Genomic DNA, 19,161 nt, shown 5'->3' with positions numbered 1-19,161 from the left:
GCTATACCTCGACTCATAACCTTTAAATCCCCAAAAATTCCGGAGTACCCGCTCGTTTTGGAATTTTTTTTCCAAGATCCGCGCTTGCCTATATTCCCAGGGCATTCGCTCTATAGCCTGTTCCAGGCTCCAAGATAGTCGAGAAAAGCGAGAGGGGGTTCCCTCTCGCTTTTCACACGCAGTTCTTTTCGTTTTTCTCAGTTATCCAATCCTTCCCCCCCCCCCTTCCCCGGACGGCAAAGGTGTCAAATGCCCGGGGTATGCCTGGGGGGATGTTGAAGCTTCGATTTGGCTGATACATAGGTCATGGAGATCCAGGGATCAATTCGAATGGAATTTAGAACCCATTAAAGTCTTCGAGTTTGATGGAGTCGTTGTATTTTCATGTCCTTTTGAAGGATTTCTGTCTTGCAGAATAAATGGCCAATTTATATTGTATTTATATTGAGTGTTTTACCTAAAAGTGGCTTGGTAGCTCGCCATATTTGCTCGATGGCTTGGTAATCAGTTTTTTTCGGCTCCTCGGCGACTCGCCGCCAGTCAGAAAACTCAAGCGACTGGCGAGTCATCGTATATAATAAACGCAGCAGTACCTTAACAAAAATTAGTTCCTGTTGAAATATTTCTAACATTTTATTTCATTTTCGAAGGAAATGCGATGTTAAATGTGTGGAAAATGACAAGGTTCGAAACCCATTGTCTCCGTTGAGGTATTATTTGATCGTTCTTAAAAGGTCAAATTTGTCGAAAAGGTCATTGAGGCGCGCGAAATATTTCCATTGATAACGTGCGATAAAAAGAGCGCGAAAGAGTAACAAAGATGATTGACATTTGTCATTGTAACTTTCAACCAATCCTTGTGGAGATTAAGGAGATTTGTATTGAAACAACCAATGACCATAGGGGCATGCTTGGACAAGTTCACAACTCCGCTAAGCCACAATATTTCCGGCTGGTCATATACTGCTTCCGCTTTTAATGAGAAAACAGAATTACCCCTTAAACCGTAAAAAATATCGAAAAGGCAATTTCCAGTGAAAAAGAACTTTTCACGTCAAATTCATGCTGGATTGTCTTAAACGTAAATTTCTCGAGGGGATAAGCTTTATTTTTCAGTTATTATTGCCAAAAGGATTGATTTAAAGGAGAAACAACGATAATAGATCATTTGTATATTCTCCTAAGAAGCTGTTTGAATCGTGGCATCTGGTGCGAAGCGAAGAAGATCTATGGGGAAGTAAATGCTGGCTATGGACGGTGCATTGGTTGAGAAGAAGGCTTGGTAAGTTGCTAAACTAAGCACTGAGATTCTCCGTTAATAGTCTGTCGAATCGAAAATTGTGGGTTCAGCAAGGATCACGAAACAATCGCTTTACAATTCGCGATTGAAAAGTGAAAGATTACTCTAGACTACTAACTGGAACTCCACTTCAACTCCAAGCATAAGCTTGTGTCGAATTTTGTTGTTTGGTTTTCGCGCCGTCCTTTCTGGTTGGCGTAATTTTTCACTTCTTCGTTGATTATTTGAACTTTACTAATGTGTTGTTGATTAATTCAGAAGAAATAAATTTCCCTTTTTTTGGAAATCTAGTCTCGGATGAGCTGAAGGAAAGTTTTAAGTCTGCTGAGCTTTAGTGATCTCGTTCACAGTCGATCAACAAAAAGCGCCACTTTTTCAGATTTGCGATATTCGTTACAAGATTTATGTTCGAGAGAGGGTATTTGAGCAGCTTTTCATTCACGTCCTTGACTATTGCTCTACAATTCGTCGAACATGTACAAATGTGTAAATTTTCTTTACATGATCGGACACAACAGCTAGAGCTAAGCTTCATGTATGGGCAAGGTGAAGTACTCTTAATTGAAATTGCCCCGAAAGTGTCAATGAAAAAGAAGTTTGAAATCTTCAGAAAGATGCCTGCTCTGTGCCATCATGATCCATAAACCAATGCAAAGCGGTAAACTTTATTTAACTTACTGAATTTATTGTTATTGACATTCTTTACTTCAGTCAAATTTTGAGTTTTAATTCTGCGGAAATGTACCTCGGTCTCTCATTTTCTCTACACCTGGACAAAGTTATCAGATTTTGTGAAATTGTCAAATGAATTGAATTTTTGGTTGTACTCAACGCGCCACGCGCTAAATCGCCGATTAAAACAAAAGCTGTCGATCACCGCGATATCTTGGTGTTAAAGGTCGCTTTCCCACGATTGCCTATAAACGATATCTAATTTCGGCGCATTTCCATAATTCCTCTTCGTTCTCGCCCTTTAGTTTATCAAATTACAAAGCAATTTTTTATTTATTGAGGTCGAGATTGACAACTTAGTTGTCCTCATCTTGATTTTCGTTAAGTGTTTATCGAGCTACGATCGCCATCACAGAATTCAATCGATCTAAGTGTGTCTCCTCCCGATCTTTGTATGCTTGCGGATGAAACGTAGAACAATAAGTCTTATTCGCTACGAGTTTTGTTGGACTCGAGTTTTATGTGCCATGAATCGTGAAAATGTGGACCCTCATGGAATATAGTTCCCAAGGCCTCCTGTCATTTGCATGTTGCCAATTTTAACATTAGTTACCTAACTCAGTGGAAACCCGAGGTCTTGAATTTTTGGCGAAAGAGAGATTGTTTCTTTCAGTAAAAAATACGGCGAAGGAGGTGTTGAGCATGTTTTGCATTCTTTCGTGATGTCTGCAGAATTGCGGTATCGATATTTGCAGCAAGTCAAGGCAAGTCTTTCGAACGTGTCTGAACAGTGTACAGCTCTGCATATATATTTTTAGCACCGCTTGGAATAACATTCATTAGAGCGTTCAGGCCAAGTTTATAATTCAAATGATGAACGAAGCTGGCTGAAAATTCTCGCAGAAGGATGTCAGTGTAAGCCTTTATGCAGACGTTAATTCTGTGATTTTCTTAACCAGCTTACTCTTAATCTTAAGCTTCTGCAAGATTTCCTTATCTCCAGCTTCAAGGTTTTTCCGTTGTGAGCAAAAAGCCCTGATTGTGTTCATTTTCATTAGATATATTGATCACTAACGACAGCAGTATTTCGTGTGTAATCGTCCAAATGTTGGCTTGATTGTTTAATTAAAAATTTTGGTCATACTTTTGCTGATAATGCTCAAAAGATTATCTTTGATGATTTTTTTTACTCTCCTCTTTAAAACATCGAGACTCTTTTCATTTCCTTCTGTGAAATGCATTTTGTTGTTGTTTTTCTTAATACTTGAATAGGAATTGGCCTTGCCCACCATCAGTGGGGAAGATCTCTTTTTTCTGAGAGTGGTAATGGCCACTGAGTTGCCTATGAAACTACTGGAATTACTGTGGACGTAAAATCCATAAGTGCAGTGTATGAGATCTCTTAGATGTTGGTTAATCTGTGGAATAGTCATTACACTTGGACTAGCTAAAATGCTTCTGAAGGCTTTGCTTTTCTTGTGGTTTGCCTATAAGATTCTTAAGAATGTGCCTGAGAGGAATACCATGAAGTTTGATATCCTTGTTTTTGTCAAAGTTGCAAGGATATTCTTACCCTGGTCTAGTAAGCCCAATGGGATGAAGAAGCGGTCTGCTGAGCCGAGGTCATGGTTTTTAAAAATCCTGGCCAACCAACAACAAGGGGCTTTAGCGAATTGAGAAAAGGCTGCTGCCTTGGTGTGACCCTTGCAGATACTTCAACCTTTTTGTCTTTCTGTGGAAAAAGAGAACAAGCAGGCGCCTTCTCTGTCATGAGGCACTGTTTGAAAAGAGTGGCAGTCTACATGTATGTCATTTGTACTCCAGGGACCTGTGAACAAATGTATGATTGATGGAGATGCGCATGGCAGCATAACCTCGCTGGCAAGAGTCGTCCACAAAGTATTGTAAGGACTAGGTGTTTTTTAAGGGTCAAATTCAGACGTAATGTGCTGTAATGTGCTCGCAGTTGATGAGGATGATACTACTTAAGAGTTTTATCTGATACTTGACATTTTAACTGAAGAGGGCCAAGTATGAAAGTTCACAACTCTTTTTTCAATGTTGTGGTATCAAGTATACCCTGTGCCAGTTTGAACTACCATAGTCTAGCAAGAAGCAGCCAATCTTTCTTCAGTCAGTTTCTGTCAACTACCTGACGGGTTTTCAATTTTCATAAGTCATTAACTCAATTTATTCTTTGGACTTTGGCACTTTTACAGTTAAAGGGGAAAACGGTGTTGGTAATCCACACCTGACCAACATCTTGGAATTCGGACTTTAAGCAAAGGCTCAAGATTTCTAGATATGTGTAACATATTTATTTTTGTACAGGAAGTTTCATTCTTAAGTAGCTTATACATGTAATTGGTCACATTTTGGATTTCGTTCTCTGACGTGGGGTTAAAATTATCCAGTACACTTTTATCAAGAAAGTAAGGGTAGAAACTGGAAGATATTCTTAAAAATTAGTCATTTTAGTTATCTTCAGGTCTCTTTCAACATGGATGGCATTGAAATGTGGTAGGAACAAAATTAACTACACATGAAATTTGCAGATTTTCTGACCCAGTAAAATGATGGCCAAATGGTAGCTGGTACATGCCACTAACTAAAGAACAAGCCAGCAAATTAAGAAAATGAAACAAACAGTTATAATAATTATTGATATAAATCATATTGTTTTATGAGATGTAAATGTACTGCAATTTACTAAAAATGTTTATTTTGTTTTCCTTTATTATTTTTATTCTTTTTTAACTTGAGTGAGTGGTTGCATTTTTAATTCTTTTCTTTAGCAAAGTATTAACAACTTCACACTGTGACAGTTCAGACAATGAGCAAGGTATGTATGCAAGTTCCACAAAGCAATGTTTAACATTCCCTCTGATGCTGTACACCTATGCTTATTAGGATCACCTCTGCATATGTTTTCATGACGTGTATCTGCTGAATTAAACTTACGGATGCAGTTATACTTAGGATTTTCGTATCTTTTCTGTGATCAGTTTGCCGCAAACTACTGTATCCGTACTGGTTGTGATTGCATGCATGGTCTTTTATTATTTCTAAACTGTAGCCAAAATTATATCATCTGATAAACAGCACTAGAGGTCTGCCATGAACTGTCACAAATATATTAATATTAGATTAGGCCACTGCATGTGGGTGTTTTCTCAGGTGCTGATCTCATCAACGCAAATTCTTGATTGGCTTCCAAGCTGAGGCCCATGTCTGGAAAGTCATTAATTTTTTCGTTTGTGCATTTTTCAGTACATACATGTAGAGTTAAAACCTCTTCTAAGGAAAATCTGAAAACTTTTGCAATCAGTTATACTTCTCGCATTTCGAAACCGATGAATATCGAGTCATCTGTTTCTTAGAATAAACTACAATTCTGCTTGCATTTGCACAGGGAAAAGCAGGCTCGAAATCTCGGGCCAAAAAGCCATTAATTACATGTAGGAAACTGCAGTCTGCATGTTTTGAAAAGCTGGTCTTTTAAAATGTTTTGAGATAACAAAAGGAGAAAAGATGGTGAAGATGATGACTTAGAACCTGACTGTTTTTAAAAGACAGAGGGAATTGTGGCACCCCCCAATGCCCAAAGAGTCTTGGGATTTAGTAAAACTGTGTGGCATTAGACAGATCTAGAGTTAAATCTGTAAGTGTCACTAGTACTCTTGAGAGGGTTAAGGGTTAAAAGGCCCTTGTGCATGTTTAGGCAAAGGAGGCTTCCAGAGCCAAACCAGTGAACTGCCACGTCAAGGCACTGTATCACTTAAAAAGTTAATGTACTTACCAAACCTGAAATGTTCCTTAATTTAAGGGATAGGGAAAGCAGAAATGGAAAAGGCTATTTATTCAGTGGGCCAAATGACAATGCAAAGAATTTGGCCCTACAATCACTCAAAGTTGTTCCACTTCCTTCTTAATGTTACAAGTATTCATTTTGACATCATAAAAATTAGTAACATCTGAGCTGGCTAAAGGAGCTCGAAATCACTATTGTTTATTCAAGGTCACAGAAACTTGACATGTTTTTGTTTTGACAAGATTTAAATTAATTCATGTACATGTACACAGTTCAGGAATGATGATGATATTTTGCAATGTTCTTCTTCAGGAAGCATTTGTACCTCACCCAAGAAGCCATTAAGAAAACGGAAAAGAGAAGCCTTGACAGGTTCGAGCAATGCTTTTTAAAACAAACCTTCATAGTATACATGTACCTTTAATTAATGCTCTTAGTAATGATAATAATAACAATATTATATAATATTAGTCCCTGAAGACCTACTAAAACGTTTCCCAGTCCTTAAGAAATGCAAAACAAGTTTGAATTTCAAGTGCACAAGATCCTGTTTAAAGTATGACGACAAAAACCCAGTCCAAATGTGCAAGCAGAGTCTTCAGTATTGAAGCGAAAGTAATGTTTAATTCCGTGGGATGACATAGGCATAGCAGGGTATAAATCCAGGTGATTATTTTTTTTTCTTCTTGTTTTTTTCATTCTAGTCACAAATCTGGAATGTTTTATTAATTTTCCTGATCTCGAAGGAAGTGTATCAATTATCCCAACCCGTAATTTGAACTCACCTCTCTCGCATGAAGAGCATACATGTTACTCTTGTGCCACAGTGACAATCATAGCATCGTAGGGACGTTTACAGTGTATTTAAAGTATTAAGCGCAATTTTAAGGATAGCGGCTGCATTTTCAGCCAAGTTCAGATGTATAGTTTGATGCAAAGAAGCAAAAATTTGCTTTTTTAGCTCATTCTTGGAGTGGATGAGGCATTAATTTGATGGAACAGGGTTAGATGGAAGCTGCAGGCCGCAAACAGTAGTGATTTTACAATCATGTAAATTTAGAAAAGCGTCAAAATCGTTTCCGCTGCGATGATTGACACAGTAACCTCACATCTGAAAGTACTACTAAAACCATCCATCTGTGGAATGAGCCCACTTTCGTTGAACATTTTTATGAAATTTCTTTCCCATGGGCTTAACGACTGCAACAATGGAAAATTTATCTACATTTTATGGTAATGTCTTGTATAATCTTCATTCTCAAGTCTTCTCAGAGAGCTTTTCCATGATTATAGAGCCTTTCCATGATTATAGAGCCTTCCATATGCGCTCAGTTCTGCCAATACCTCTTAAGAATTTGAGCTACTTACAAGTGAAAGTGGGCAGGGCAGAGGCACATAAATTCCCATCCATTCCACAGATCGGTGGTTTTCGTAGTATTTGTTAAAGTGGACAATTGATTTTTCTTTGACAATGGCAAGCTTTAAAGACAATGAGAAATTTCTACTAAGATCTTGCTTCGTTCTTGTGTGTTCCACAATGTACATTATTGCACAATACTCCAGTTGACCTGTTTCTTGTGAACTAGTTCGTTCAGTTGTTCCAAAACATGTGAATCAAACATGTGTGTTTAAGTGGCCATTGTGCCAAGCATTTATCAAGGGAACAATTGTGTTCATTTGGCCATTGTGAGTCAACACCTGCTAATAGAAAGCAGTATTTGGGAATTCCAACGCCATTCCTCCCAATGTACGAATCAAAAACGTAAAAAGAACATTGGGAAAGAGCCTTAACCCATTGACTCCCAGGAGCTCCCCATTGACGAGTAAAATCGTCTGGCTTTAGACAGAGTAAAATTTAAGTCTGGCTGGTTTCGGCCGGTTTGGACGTCAAAGGGTTAAAATTAAACAACCAACTAAAAAGAAATCAAGTAAAAAAAATTAATAGTTTGTCAGTTCTCCCTACCTGCTGATTGAACTGAGGTCCTCCCGCATGAAGTGCACACACTTTACTTGTGAGCCATGTAGACAATCAATAAATATGCATGAATTTTATAGCGGAGCTGAGGCACGCGAAGCATGCCAGCGGAGCACCATGGGTAAGATTTTTTGGGAAATCTATCCATGCAAGAAATTTTGGTTATAACGTGTGTGTCCGTCTGCCATCCGCCCGAATGTCGGGGTGGAGGTGGGGGGGAAGAAGAGCCTCTCGGGACGTGAGGGCAGGGCTCGAAATTGCGACCAATACAGTCGAATTTGCGACTAAATTTTTCCCTTTGCGACTAAAATATCTAGAGAAGTTGCAAATTTGCGACTTGTTGTCACCTTCGCTGTTTTGAAACAAAAGGGTTAGCAGTTGCCACTTTGCTGCTACTTTTCCTAAAATGAATAAAGAAATGACAAAATTATTTTGTTTCTCGCTGTGAATTTTCTCTGAAGATAGCGTAATTGTAGGGTAATTTAGCTGCGATGTTACGTGCACAGCTCCATTTCTTCGATCATTCGCCATTTTCAGCAGTTTCTTTACACACAAGTATTGCGGGCTCATCTTTTTTGCTAAACCACTGACAACACAATGCAGCGCGGCGATTTTGCGACTAAAATTTGTGAAATTGCGACTAAATTTTCATATCTTATCGCAAAATGCGACTGGATTTTTTCGTTAATTTCGAGCCCTGGAGTGTTCGGGCAAATTTCCTTGGCAGGAAGTCGTGTGGAAGCGTTGCATTTGGCAACCCGCAATTTTTTGGTGGGAAATCATGTTAGTGACGAGCAACAGGTTAAAGAGCGGGAAAGTTGAAGAAAAGCAAAAGAGCATGAGAGAAGAGGCGCTGAAATTTGAGAAATTTAATTAATTGAAGAAAACCGCAAGAGAAGCCGCGGAAGGAAAAGAGGAGAAAATTCTTTGTCTAACGCCAGACGATTTTACTCGTCAATGGGGAACCCCAGGGAGTCAATGGGATAAAATAACTGAGGAGGAAATATTGTTTTCACTTGTCTATTTTCAACTTTATTCAGATATTGTTGACAAATTAAAGTTGACCTATCGCAAAAATTATTATTCAAGTTGCATAAAAAATGTGTATTGTTCCCACACAAAACAAAGAGATGAAACTGCTCTATTAACTATTCATTAATAATGTTATTAAAGTACTTACCTTTGCAAATAATGTCCTTAAAATAGCTTAAGGCTGGAGGTTGTTTTTGGATTTGTACATGTATATAGATTAAGTTCAAGGATTGTTGGAAATTGTGCATTTTTCCTTTGTTTCTCTCTGCTTACGAGCCAGAAGGCCCCTTCAGGCCGGCGCTTATATGCGGTTTCGGTAGCATGAAGCAAATAGGAGCATTTCTTCTCCCCCTGGTTGGGATGCTAGTCCATCGGAGGGTTACCCCCAGCATTTTCGCCGGTACCCATTTATACACCTGGATGGAGGGAGGCACAAGTGTCTTGCCCAAGAACTCAACAAAATTTCCCCAGCCACGACCTAAATCTGGACCACTCGATCCGGAGTCAAGCACTCTAACCATGAGGCCACCGTGCCTCCCACTGGAGTTATTGAAATAACCAAGAGTTTTCTTCATCTAGATGTTTCCAGGGGATGTCTTACTCCTCCCCCATTACCTTGGTGCATGGGTTTCTTTTCTTCTACAAGAGTATCTGAGAGTGAGAGTGAGCTATCGGAACCACACAGTGCAGTATTCCTTGTGAAGGGATATGAATCAGCAGTGACTGCTGTAATATCAGATTCAGAGGATGACCTGTTTTTCCTTGAGGGTAAGTTCTGTAGTCAGCTTACAGCTTTCCTATACATGTTGCAACTAATCATTGCTTGTATGGACCTTCCCCGTAACCAGTTGCTCTCCTTTTTTCATGACGTTGGTCATGTAGTTACATTGGGAAACTGCACATTGAAAGAATAGGCCAATTGCATGAAGTTGTTCCACACAACAATTAAGTAATAGTTCAATAACCTACAGTTTTGAATGATGGCATCATTTTACAACCAAAACCAGACTGCTTTGAGAGGCAAATTTAAACAAGTGTTTCTTTATTCCTAGGGGAGAAGAAAAATCTAAATAACAAAGAATTTCTGGTCTCAGTAGTAAAATAATGCCATCATTCAAATGGTCTATAAGTTGAGATTGTATTATGATGCAGTGCACACATGCAATAGTTACCGTTAAAGTTCCTGTATAAGCCGCACCTTTTTCTCAAAATTAAAAAAAAAAATTGGGTGTGTGGCTTATCTACAGAAACTTCCAAGGTTGGACTTTTCTAGGGCCTAATTAATATCCATAAAAACTTCTCAAGATGTCACCGTATAAACATATAACAAACTATGTTGTTGTTGATCATTGCCCTTTTTATGAGTGGTGGCACCCTAAATATCGATCCAACAGTTTGTATCTTGAAGCGTTCATTTGCAATTCTTGTTCTCCAAGAGTTTTCTCAAGGGATTAATTTTCACTTTAATTTACTTGAACAACTGAACACCAACCTACAGGGAATCGCCATTCCTCCACAAAGCTGTTTGCTATGACGCCTGCGGCCAATCACTTTTGTTGCATATATCGTTCTGCCTTGGGCGAGGAAATACCAAGATATTTGCAAGTACTTGTGAGGCAAATGGCACACCGTTTCAATGCCCAGACTCTTCTCCACATTTCAGAGCTTGGCTACTAACACCTTGTGCGCATTGTTTCAATCACCTTCAAATTTCAACTTCATGGAGGGGAAAAACAATTGTATCATGATAGCATCTTAATTTTTTTTAATAGTTAACTCACATGATAAAGGTATGACAAGTGAAATTTTGCTATGTAAAGATTTAATTGATATGAAAGCTCGTAACAGCCATCATGTACATGTTAGTGTTAGTGCTCACTTGTCGCAAAGAGTAGGGCATGTAGTTCCCAGTTTTGGTGTATCTTCTGTGGTATATCATGGTTGGGAGGGTAAAAAGGGCGCACTTAATTTGGAGCCTCGCTCTGTTGTGTGACCCCCACTACAGCCTGTTTCTCTGTTGTGGTGAAAGCGATTAAATAAATTAAATAAATAAAGAAAGAAAGATATTTATACCTGCATATTTCACCAATCATTTTTTTAATAGAGCTCAACTTTCTTTCTATTCACTGTTACACTGATGAGCTTTATTTTGGAGTCTTGCTGCCCTATCATGTTATCTATCTGATCAGTGCCATGAGCCCTATGTATCACCTTTTCAGGACAATCATACAGTGAGGCATTAAAGTCAGTTGATTGCCCAATATTACATGTACAGTGTATATTCTTGGGATGTTGATCTTTGTATAAAAACCCAAGAGGAAAATTAATAAGGGTGATCCTGGGACAGACCAGCGAAAGCGTGGAAAAACCCTTTTTTGCAACAAGTTCAAACTATTGCAGTTTCTTTTCCAGCATGATTAGTTTGTCCAATAGAAAGTGTACCATAGTGATTCATCATTTGCTTTGCTTATTGCCTAAATCTCTAATAATTGATTGACATGCTCATTTTCACAGAAACTGTGGAATTTGAGCCTCCTGGTTCGGAAAGTGAAGCAGAAGACGATGGGAATGGTGACGAAGAGTCAGATGATGAAGGTTTGTACGGAGAATTTCCAAAAGTACTTTGAGGCAGGGTTTTTAAAGAGGTCCAGTGGCTGGTGACACTTGCTGGCTAGTTTCACTTGAATTTGCCCATTTAGATTTTAAAATCACCCCAATGGTTACAAATGACATGAGAAATGTCTTCTAAGAGGCCTAAATTTCAAAACTTTACTAGAGCAGCATGTCCCTGGACCTTCTGAAGGTGTGCTCCTTCAGCACTAGTTCTATGATACCTTTTCTGTCTACTCCTTAAATATTGCTGCCTAGTCACACTTATTGAAAACTGTCAAAGTTACAGCTCTGCCATGAAAGACCAAAAAGCACCTCTTAATCATTTTTTTGTTGGTCAACTTTATTCACCACACATCTACAGAAAGAATAACATTGACCTGAGATGATCATAGACTAAAATAATGAGAAATTGTGGCATTAGGGGCTTTTTTAGTGCACAAATTACCACACTAGAATAATCTGTATGCGACCTCAGTTTACTGACAAATCATCCGCATGTGGCTATATTATTACTACCTTAGGTCTAGCAATCCCAAACTTAGGCACAGGGATCCTAAATGTCAAGAATAGTAAGGTACTTGACACTGGTGCTGGCAGCAATAATTACTGTGAACAATTTGTACAAGAAGTACCTTTGATTTCTTTCACTAGTTATTGTAAGCTCAGAGGATGAGGATCCAGGAGCAGATGGTGGAGATGAGTATGAAGAGGGCCAGGACTTGGATTCAGATATTGATGAAGAGGATTTATGGGCCTGTCCAGAGTGCAGCCTTAAAAATCATCCAATGTCACGTCAGTGTGCACGCTGCTGGGTTGAAAGGCATGAATGGCTTCCTCATTTGAAGAGGTCTGAACAACATTTTGCTACATGTACTCTATATCAATACAGTCTTTTTACATCATAATTTAAGAATTAGAGGCCTTGCTAAAGATCTGGGGCTGCAGATATTTCTTGCCTAGCCAAAGTTTTATCCCAACTTACTTGAAAAGAGAAACTATACACTGATTCCTCTGATCAAGTTGGCAACAGTTTTGTGGCATCTGGCTTGTTTCAAACAAAACTGTAGGTTATTACACTATGCTATGCAGGGCTGTAATTACTTGCTGTGTGGATTAACTTCAAAATTTGATTATCTTGTAAAATTTGCTTATAAAGTTTCAGGCCATGAACCCTGTAATTAACACTGATTAATGTTGCCAGGAATGCTGTCTTGAACTCACAATTACTACTTTTGACTTGAACCCTTGATTGAAGTGTGTTCACTTGCTCAAGCATGTTAAAGTGCCCCTGTGATAAAAAAAAACGCTCTTCCATTTTTCCTTCAGATTTTGAAAGTGTGTTTGCTTAAGACCTGAGTGACAAAATTTTGATCTTTGATTTTTATCCAAAGGCCGTTTACTTTAAGTTTAAGTTTTGGATTTCACGTTCCACAATTACTCAGGTTCAAAACTGACCAATTGGACCTGGGAGGGTTGGATCCAGGGAAAAGTGACATCAAAGGCTCAAAAGCTTAAAATTTCAGCGTATGAATGCAGCTTATTGTACATGCAAAATGCGAATTTAAAAGTCTGAAAGCGCAAAACTCCTGTGCTGCATATTAATTCTGCGGCAATTACACACACATTGCAGTCTTAGTACTAGTGAGCCTTTGGTGTTATTTTCTCCTTGATCCAGTTGGAAATGGGAAAATTCCAGTTAAAATAAACAGGTGTATTTTTTTAAATAAGGGCTTAAAACTTAGGTCGCTTAGTATTTAGTTAACGTAGTATCAAAATCCAAGTAAAAAGAAGAGTTGATTTTTTGATCACTTTAAGACAATTGACTCAGATGATCATGCAGTTGAGAACTGTTTCTATCAAATGAATCGCAGCTGTTGCACCAGAAAAATTCAAATTGGTGTGTTCTTGTGAAAGCCATTCAGCAGGCGTTGCATTGTTGACTTGGTGATGTGTTTCATGACGTCAGAAACCTGGATTCTCAAATGGGCCAGTGATGTTCATTATCACGGCTACTACATGGTGTAAGCCTCACACAAAACGAGAGCGCATAAAACGTCCCGAAAGCCGTCTTAAAACTTTTGTTTAGACCTAATTAGGCCTAAGGTTAATACAGAAAGTAGCCTAAACCTGCACAGAAACTAACCTTAAGCCTAAACAAAAGTTTTAAGACGGCTCTCGGGACGTTTTGTGCGCTCTCTTTTTGTCCAAGGCTTACACCATGTAGTAGCCATTATCACAAAGTAGTGTACATTTGTATTACCATTGGCTCTTTGTAAAGAGATTGTATGGATCCATGATGTCCTGAACAGATAAAAATAATATGTATAAGGCAATATTAAAGGAAAAAGAAAGTTATGTGACCTGTTTCCTATGGTACATGTTACTTTTCAACCGGGCATTGCAGTCAATCGTTCTGGACAGATTCTTGTTTAGGATGACCAAGCAATATCAGAAGTAGTATAATTATAATTTTATATTTACTATAATGTCATCTGAGCAGCCCTCTTCCAGTTTTCTATCGCAAAAAGAAAACACTTCCAGCTAGTCACATGGACCAGAATTACGTAACCTTAGCACAACTAAAAAATTTAATGTTAAGGTCATTGAGATATGTTGGCCTGCCAAGTTTTAAGTTTAGAGTTAATGCAAATTATGCCAAGGGTCATGCCTTAACATGCTTGAGAGTAGTTGATTCCAACCTTGAAGACTTATAAAATTACTGATATTTATTTTTCCCACTGTGAACCTTTTTACAGGTTATCATCAGAACCAGGGGTGGAATTACCAGTTTCACCAATGCTCCAAAAATGTGCGTCCCTTCCAGTAGCACCAAGCATTGAAAGTCCTTTGCTGTTGTCATCATCATCATCTTTACAGATAGACAGGCCTTTGTCACACTCTAGTACTTCTTTTGTTACAACTGCCTCAACATCAGGTACAAGGGACGACCAAGAACGTATATCCTCACCAGTAGGTGCACCATGTTTGGTGAACTCCACACAGGCTGTTGCTAAAAGCTCTGAAACAAAAGACTCTGAGTCTGCCTTCTCTCCGGACTTGTGTGTCATTTGCTTGACACAACCACGCAATGCAAGCTTGGTGCATGGAAGAACTGGTCACCAGGTCTGTTGTATTGGATGCGCGGAAAGACTAAAAGAAAACAAAAAGAAATGCCCAGTCTGCCGGAAAAAAATCAAACTCGTTGTGAAAAATTTCTTCTAACTCGGATGCATGGAAAATGACAGTAGTGTTTTATCCATCCGTGAAAATTTCTTCAGGCCTTTATCCTCTCAAATCTCCTCCATTATGGCATCGAGAGAGTACGTTTTTCAAGTTGGGACGTAGTTTGATTGTTCTCCAATACTTACACTGTACTTGCTGTACTATTCAAGAAAATGATGTGTTGTAGCTGTCTTCACTTTTTTATTGGTATGTGCTTCCTCTCTGTTTGTTTTTGTTTGTCTCTGAGCTTTTTTGTTTGTTGTAAATGCACATGTCGTCAACGTCCTTTATATTCTCGGATTAGTTTGCCAATAATTATTAGGTCTGGTTGAAGTGTCAAACTTTTTACTTGAATGCCAAACCTATTAAGTTCAGGTCACAAGAGTTCAACATGTGATTCAATCAATGAATTTTATTGAACTAGTCCTGTTGAACATAATGTCAAAAGTTTGACCTTGATTCAGACAATCATCCCTTCACATATCTGAAATTACGTAGCTTGTATATATGGATGTATTTTTCAAGGTAATTTGGGCAACAGTTTGTTATCCTTGCTTACCTTTTTGGCAGCAAATTGTGATGGACGGAGCAAATTAACAATCAAAGCAATAATTATGGAAACAAAATAAGAAAGTCCCTCAATGTCAGCCGTATTGTTTAATCACAAGAAAGGTCAGCCATAAGAAATCAATATTATTTAATATTATTATTTTTCTTATTATTATCATCATCATCAATAATTAATGTTACTGTCACTGTTATTATATTTTTTTTGACACATAGCCATGTAATAACACTATATTACATAAAGCATTATACTTATGTTTTTAACATTGATGTAGTTTCCATTTGGGAACACTTTGCACAACTTTATTGTTTTATCTGTTTTCAAGAAAGTTTGAAATGAATAACTGGCTTAAATTAAGCGAAGATTCATAAAATACTGCTTAACTTGAAGATATAATGTATTTTTGTGGAATAATTGTACATTAGAATGACAAGTATAAGCAGAAGTGATAGTAGACTTTAGAAGTGATGTGTTTTAAATGCATTGAAAAGAACAAGTTCATACAAAAAGACCCACGAAAATGTCCATAAATAAAATTCATTTGACTACCAGCAAAACCAAATCGTCTATATACTCAGATAATATAAGTATTTTTTAACCATTAGCTTGGCTGATATTGTCGTAAGTTGGAAATCAAAGGTGTCAGTTATTATGGAACCTCGCAAAATCGATTCTTGTCCCATTTTGGAATCTTTTCACAGTTTGTTTGTACAGGTAGACAGTCATAGTTAAAAAAAATATTTTTAGGTACAGTATCAGTTGCTTCATCGTACATGCATGAAAACATTTTTAAAAACACTACGCCAATTTATTGAAGGGTAGACCTGTGCTGTAAAGATAGCAATTGACAAGGCAGCTCTCTTCTCAGCAACAAGGAGGTTACCATGGCAACCGAGCCACAGTCCACCTCCCACGGCATCCGTCAACACATCACTGAGACCAATGTGTGGAATGGATACTTACCCTAAAACATGGGAGGGAGGGAGGGAAAAGCAAGCGAACAAGCAACAAGTTGGCTCAAGCCAAAGCACATGGCAATGCCCCTGCAAACCTCCCTGGAGTCCCCCAGATATCACAGGAGAAACCGCTGCATTGGCTTGGTTTTAACTTTGCCTAAATTATATTTAGCCTCATTAAAAACGAGCTCCTTGTACCAGTCATTTACAGAACAAAATAAGGTAAAAGAGAATAGTTTTTATATCATTTGTTGGTGTCAAATTAGTCCCCATTTGAAATATATTTTAATATATAATTAAAGAGAGATTAAACGTTGACTTGATTTAATAATTATTTAAAAGTTACTTTAGTCAAGTTTAGAAGTAAGTGGTTAAAAATAATTATCATCGTCGATATGTTATCAAGTCTAGTTTGATTGGTAGTTTCATAAGTTTAAAGGTCCGTGGAAATTTTGTCAGGAAAAAATATTTGACAACACGTCCAATTTCTTGGACGGATGTTATCTTTTTCAGAATTTTTTTCGTATTTCAGCGAAATCACAAGAACTCACTACGCTTACGAAACCCAGGTGGCAAAAAAAATAATAAGAAGAAACGTAGAGAGTAATGAATTGAAGACACCAAACCGGTGTTAAGAAAGGAGATGAAACAGAGAGAAAGTAATAAAGACAACCCCGAATACGGGTGATTATCAATTAATCACCAATATCTTCTTAAATTGTTAATCAATCGTTCATCTTAGTAAAGCCAACGTGAGATCATGCGTTCCACTTTTTGACAAAGGTAACGTGAGGTTTTCAATCGAATCCGATGACAAGTCATATCGCCACCAGCACGTGTAATAGTCGGTCATCTCGCCGTTGGTTCCTGTTCGTGCTTTAAGCGTTCCCGTAGGAAGCGAGCTGGTTGGTGGCGAAGCGTCCGTGCGAGATGACTGGAAGCTATCACATTGGCCAGTCACGAGACACGCATACAATCCAGACGTCCCAGCCTGATCCATGTAGCCGTGTCCCTTCTATTTTATTCAATTTCGTTCGTTATAGAATATGTAGAAATCAAGATCATTGTGATAAATCTTGCTTTTGGTTAATTTTTCTATCCCATTAACAGTTGACTTGTGTCTTCAGCTACGGGCACGCTTGATTAAACTGGTTTGCATCATGAACAAAGTTAGGCAACGATGTTGCAGTTTTCAAGTTCTTTCCTCAGTCTTTAAAAGGGCCACCGACAACCAGTGTCCTTTGCGCGCCTTTGTTGTTGTTATTATCCGGGCAATCGCATCGACCGGTTCGCTTCAGAAACATCCCGTGAAGAAGAACGTCTGCGAATTCGCTGTTCGATTTGTTTTTTAATCCAAACGCCCTCCTCCTTTCGTTCCATAATCTTAAGGTTGAAGTAGTGAGCCAAATAACATGGCACTTTTCCTTCCTCGGCGGACGACCTTTCTTCACAGTTTTCATTTCGCTTTTAACACGAACACAACACCCAAATAACGCCAAAAATACAATATTTAAACATTAAGGAAAATATTAACAAAGTTTGAAGCTACTGGGCATCCAAAACACGACGATGTGAGGCGATGGAATTTGACTTTTCAAGAAATACTAGTTTCTGTATTACAGAAAATGGCGCCGATAGCTTGCACGCCCGCAAAGACTTGTGGTTGTCGGTGGCCCTTTAAGACGATGTTTCAACTTATAGTTATTTGTCATCTCTTCGTATTGAAGAGAATGTTTTGAAGTACAGAGATTAACAGAAATTTTGTCAAAAACTTTAAGATCACCATGACACGGTCCTTTGGACCGCAAGAAACTGCTTGCGACCATGTCACAATCATCATCTTCATATTCATCCTCTCTAAACTGAAAGCAACTCAGCCTATTGAAACTTAAAAACATTAGCTTTTATTAATGGTTTACTAATGCAAAGGTAGCGTAAGTAACTACGTAGAGTTTACAAATATATTTTCCGTCTTTTCTTTACAAATTCTGACCGCGAAGTTGTGTTTTCAAGTGACGTTTTCGTCGGTGTTCATTCTCGTCACCAGAGTCTCGGATCGACCCTCAGTCAAGAGAAGGGCTCTGGGATCGAGATTGGTTGGCGTCGTGGTTGTCATTATTTAAGTAAACTCCCTGCAAACCTTTTGGGGCAGCTATGTAGTACATGCATTACCTAAAACGTAGGAGAAGTTAAAATAATTGTCGTACTCTATATTATCCGGTGGTTTTTTTGAATCGTAATTATAGTTCGTATCATACTATGTTAAAGGTTATTTAAAAGGTTTTATTTTATAAATTAAAGTCAAGATGCTTTATTTTTATTGCCAAGTAAGAAAGTTTAAAATATCTAGTTGTTAATCGATACATATATACTTCAGTTACAAACCGAGGTCGTGAAAGTGCCTGCGTTCTTTTCTAGTTCAGTTTGTGCGCATGGGGGCCATAAATTGAACTGAAAAAAGAAGGAGCGCTAAGTTTGAGAAGACGAAGGGCGCTTTCCATTCGACCAGACGTTTTAGTTGAAATTTCGGTGATTTTATGTGGCGAATGGAACAATTTTTTCCGATTGGCCGTTTGAAACATGTCACATAACGAGTTTTGTCCCGAAGTCATGTTAAAATAATTGAAACAGCTATTGCGCCCGAGGAGGAATGAACCAATGGGACGACATTTTCCGGTTGTTCCGGAATACCGGAACTTCATGACCACTTCACGAGGTATATCTAAGTTTTCGGAATATTTGCGTGCGATTCGATTCCTTACTCGGCTTTTTCGACACTTTTTGCCTAATGGAAAACGCCCTAGGTTAGTAACTTAAAAACATTTTTAGCTCTTTATCAAGCAAAAAAATGGACCTTTAAATTTAGCGCGGGCTGTACTTTAAAATAGAGCCCGCTGTATGATTATCAACCAATCATAGCGTACTATCTTAGAGATATAATAAAAAGTGTCATAACCATTGTAAGTTTAGATGGATACCTTTTCAACAGCAATTGAAGGTATTCATGATATT

At 38.2% G+C, this 19,161-nt stretch overlaps 1 protein-coding gene across 3 annotated transcripts; it reads left to right on the top strand.

Moving 5' to 3' along the window:
- The first annotated feature begins 1,028 nt into the window (after positions 1-1,028).
- On the top strand, positions 1,029-15,989 carry LOC138043993 (E3 ubiquitin-protein ligase Mdm2-like). Of its 3 annotated transcripts, none has more exons than XM_068890552.1 (7): positions 1,029-1,282; positions 4,768-4,814; positions 6,096-6,155; positions 9,370-9,558; positions 11,305-11,385; positions 12,055-12,250; positions 14,160-15,989. In XM_068890552.1, exons 1-7 carry the CDS (start codon positions 1,242-1,244, stop codon positions 14,623-14,625), a joined length of 1,080 nt encoding a protein of 359 aa, XP_068746653.1. In that variant the 5' UTR covers positions 1,029-1,241; the 3' UTR covers positions 14,626-15,989. The 3 variants fall into 3 exon arrangements, with proteins under 3 accessions (XP_068746653.1, XP_068746655.1, XP_068746654.1); XM_068890554.1 differs by lacking the exon at positions 1,029-1,282 and adding an exon at positions 2,245-2,736; XM_068890553.1 differs by lacking the exon at positions 1,029-1,282 and adding an exon at positions 2,810-2,887.
- The last annotated feature ends 3,172 nt before the right edge of the window (positions 15,990-19,161 follow it).

Source organism: Montipora capricornis, chromosome 3 (genome assembly GCF_036669925.1).
Source record: "Montipora capricornis isolate CH-2021 chromosome 3, ASM3666992v2, whole genome shotgun sequence".
NCBI classification, from domain to species: Eukaryota; Metazoa; Cnidaria; class Anthozoa; order Scleractinia; family Acroporidae; genus Montipora; species Montipora capricornis.
Note: the sequence above shows the minus strand (reverse complement) of the source record. Positions and strands in the feature narration are given on the sequence as shown.

Bases quoted from the DNA above. Each gene is read 5' to 3' on its own strand.
- LOC138043993 (XM_068890552.1), top strand. From the start codon at position 1,242: ATGCTGGCTATGGACGGTGCATTGGTTGAGAAGAAGGCTTG. The intron at 1,283-4,767 runs GTAAGTTGCTAA...TCTTTTCTTTAG, and splicing joins TTGGTTGAGAAGAAGGCTTG to CAAAGTATTAACAACTTCAC. The intron at 11,386-12,054 runs GTTTGTACGGAG...TTCTTTCACTAG, and splicing joins CGAAGAGTCAGATGATGAAG to TTATTGTAAGCTCAGAGGAT.